A 3,772-nucleotide genomic window follows, 5' to 3' on the forward strand; every position below is an offset into this window, starting at 1 on the left:
GTGCTTCTAAGACAAAATGAAGCCTTTATTCATGGAGAATAATCCACAACCAACAATATTAATACAGTAGGTCCTCGGGTTACGTCGGAGATCCGTTCCTACGGTGCGACATAACGCGATTTTTGAGGTAAGTTGGAACCCATCTACATAGTACCTACGTCACTCACATGGAGCACATACACAGCAGTAATGAAGTGAGACAGTAAAAAAAATTAAAAGAAACAATTCCTGACCTTTACTTGTGGTAAATAAATAATAATAAACATAAAGCACATATGTACATACGTGGAAATAATGGAACTTTTTTTTATATAAATAAATGGGAGATGGCGAAGTAACCACGAAAACGATGTACGTCGAGTCAGACGTAACCTGAGGACTGTCTGTATTACAATACTGAATTTCACTCTCGATTTTGATATATAAGAACATTTACCTGGTCTTTACCATTTTCTTTAAGATTTTAAAGAATGACCAGTGATACATTTTTCCAGCCTGAGGCCATATGTATTAAATATCTCCAATGACTGGACAGTCCAGCGGTTAATAAAGGTTATTTATCAGGAAGTATGAAGCAGGGCACAACCCACCACTGGGGGTGCTGAAACCTGAGCTGTTCAGTGACAGGGTGACACTCAAGTCAGGGGCCATGAGTAAGTGCACTTGGTTGCCACGGGCATTTTTCTCTTAGGAGTGATTTGGCACGAAATAACCGGGGACATTTTGTAATATTTTGCATTATTTTTGACTTTGCAAGGCATAGGAAATTTGGCAATTCTTCGAATTATTACTTCAGTTTGAAAATATTTACCCCTGAGAAGTTGTAAGTAAATAAGGTACATGTCACGGTGGGATGAAGAAGGACATGGAAATGTATTCCATCTTGGTATCAACCACTTTATATACACCTGGAGAGCTAAATATACTGGGATTACAGAATTGATTAGCCTCTGGTAAACTGACTCAAAATGACCTGGCGAATCACTTGACCTTGGGGACGTCACTTATCTCTTGGCCTCAGCTCCCTTCTCTCCAAAATGAGTGGGTTGCACTAAGAGGAGCCACACATTTATTAATAAGAATATAATCTATTATTCAATGCACAACATACTATACTTAATGTCATATACATGTTATACTCCATGCTACGTATCCCTGTGCTGTACTACACAGAACATAAATGTGAGGGCCCTGCATACCTGGGTGTCGATCCACTTGATCCCCGAGTTGCTGTGCTCTACTCTCCCGTAGAAGTGCACAGGCAGCATGAACTCGGGGCGGGCCTTCTCCCAGGGGTTTCCATGCCGGAGCCAGTCGTCTGCCTCTTCTACCTGCAAGAAGGATATGGCGTAGAATGTACTTTGTAGGAGACGGGGACCTAGCCGTTTCCATGAGATCAAATGGAAAACATCTTTAACTGAATCAACTTGAGAATATTGTTTTGGAAAGAAGAGTGTTGGTTCTCCTGTCAATCTCGATTCATGTCTTACAGCCTAAATCAACAATATTTGCTGATACTGCTCTAAACGTGTCATAGATATTACTGCATTTAATCTTCATAACGACCCTACAGGAGGAAACCATGATTCCTTTTTTTAAACATGAGAAAATTGTAACTTGCTCAAAGTTACACAGATAGTACATGGTACAGCTAAAATTTGACCTTAGGTCTGTGTGTTCTAGAGCCTGTGTCTTAACATTGGTGAATACAATTGTCTAGCTCAGTGATGGCGAACCTATGACACGTGTCAGAGGTGACACGCAAACTCATTTTTTTGGTTGATTTTTCTTTGTTAAATGGCATTTAAATATATAAAATAAGTATCAAAAATATAAGTCTTTGTTTTACTATGGTTGCAAATATCAAAAGAATTTCTATATGTGACATGGCACCAGAGTTAAGTTAGGGTTTTTCAAAATGCTGACACGCCGAGCTCAAAAGGTTTGTCATCACTGGTCTAGCTTGAGTGAAAGAGAGGGGCCCTCCAGGGATGCTCACAGTTGGATACCTCAACCTGATGGGTCCTATATGATGGTTTTAGTCAAGATTCTTGTGCCTACAGTGCAAAGACTCAGTTAAGAAATGCTACTCATAGAAAGTTCCCTTAATAAAGCTGATTTCAGTACAGTACAGAAGACTAACATTTTGTTGTCTTTGTTTAATTTAAGCCTTATATAATTTTGATCTAATAATGATGATTCATTATGGCTTATTATGAAAATAACACATACTAAGAGGTCAGGAATTAATTTTATTGGCAATTTCAATTTTTTACCATCTATTTATGTTAACCTGTAACAAAATATTTTCTATAAAAGTTCTAAAATCATAATTTGTATTTAGGGTATACTAAGCATCAAATGAATTTTGGTTTTCAACAAACAAACAAAAACATCAAGAACAACAATAACCATACTTGGGGGAATGTATTTTTTACTATAAAGATATTATTTGTGAAACTTTTAAAATATTGCATATATTTTTAACAGTTTTTAATTGATTTCAGAGAAGAAGGGAGAGAGAGAGAGAAAGAGAAACATCAATGATGAGAGAGAATCATTGATTGGCTGCCTCCTGCACACCCCACACTGGGGATCGAGCCTGCAAACCTAGTTCATAGGTCGACGCTCAACCACTGAGCCACACCAGTCAGGCTTGCATATATTCTTAAAAAATAGAATTGTGTTCTGACAAGAAGGGGGTGGGGGTAAGGTATTTTTTTTTTTTTAGGACATAGTATCCTTGTCAATGAGATTAGAACATGGTGATTTACTCAGCTTTAGTTTAAGATGATATTGTTTATGAATTAGGACATATTATGGTTGGGTGCCTCACGATCACCTTAATATGAGTTCGATGCCTGCCCCAGGCACAATGTGAAGGGAGAAGCAAACACAGTGACTGTTTTTTGAGATATGAACCAAAATATTAATGTCAACAGCCAGATAAGCAAATACACATTCATTTATTCAAACAACATAGATTCCACTATCCCAGTAATAAAGAGATTGAACCATTAAATTATAAAATTTAACAAGAAAACAACTGAATTTTATCGGCTGGTAATGTGTTAATGACTAGAACTCTAAGACAAATACATGAGGATATCCAAAAAGGGATCAAGACATCCTAACTTACAAAACACTCTACGCTGCACTTAGGCAAGGGCAGGCCGGGGGCAATGTGCACACTGCCTTCTGTAACAGCAAAGGACCGAACCGGAAGGCCCGTTTGCCTCATTTCAGCACTCAGGACAGTTGTAAAACACACCTGAAGATCTGATATGAAACAGGAAGGAGATGAGGCAGAGCAAGTTCTCCTTTTAAAAATCAAATGCCTAAAAGAACTGACAGCACCTCTTCTGTTGAGAAATGCAGCAGGAACATGCTGTCCTGCCCTCAACCAGCTGAAATGCTCCCAGAAGAGAGAATGGGCTCCCGGTGTCCCACCAGCATCTGGAGGAAGTCAGCGGGTGCCCTCACTCTCTGGTTCCTCTTAATGCCACCCAATGCCGGTCTTGTTTTTCCCTGCCAAATAAGGGCCGGTCTTAATCTCTCTGGGTCAGTGAGTTCTGTAGGTGAACAGACGTAAAGCTCACTGTTCTTTGTTTTTAGTCTCCTTCCGCTTCAGTAAGGAATCAATTACCAATATCCTCAATTTTACAAACCTTGTTTTTAAGGTAAATTGAAAAAACGGGTATTTCATAACCACAAACTGGTCTGAGCAGATCAGAGGAGAAAGAAAGAACTGCCCCCCATGCCCCCCCCCTGC

At 39.2% G+C, this 3,772-nt stretch overlaps 1 protein-coding gene across 1 annotated transcript in view; it reads right to left on the reverse strand.

Annotated features, from left to right (window-relative positions):
- The window catches only part of PYGL (phosphorylase, glycogen, liver), a 32,363-nt gene that overhangs the window by 18,315 nt on the left and 10,276 nt on the right, over nt 1-3,772 (reverse strand). The window contains exon 4 of the mRNA XM_015570495.1: nt 1,200-1,331. Coding sequence (XP_015425981.1) covers nt 1,200-1,331 — 132 coding nt within the window. The remainder of the gene's footprint in view (nt 1-1,199; nt 1,332-3,772) is intronic.

Source organism: Myotis davidii, unplaced genomic scaffold (genome assembly GCF_000327345.1).
Source record: "Myotis davidii unplaced genomic scaffold, ASM32734v1 scaffold847, whole genome shotgun sequence".
Classification (NCBI taxonomy): Eukaryota; Metazoa; Chordata; class Mammalia; order Chiroptera; family Vespertilionidae; genus Myotis; species Myotis davidii.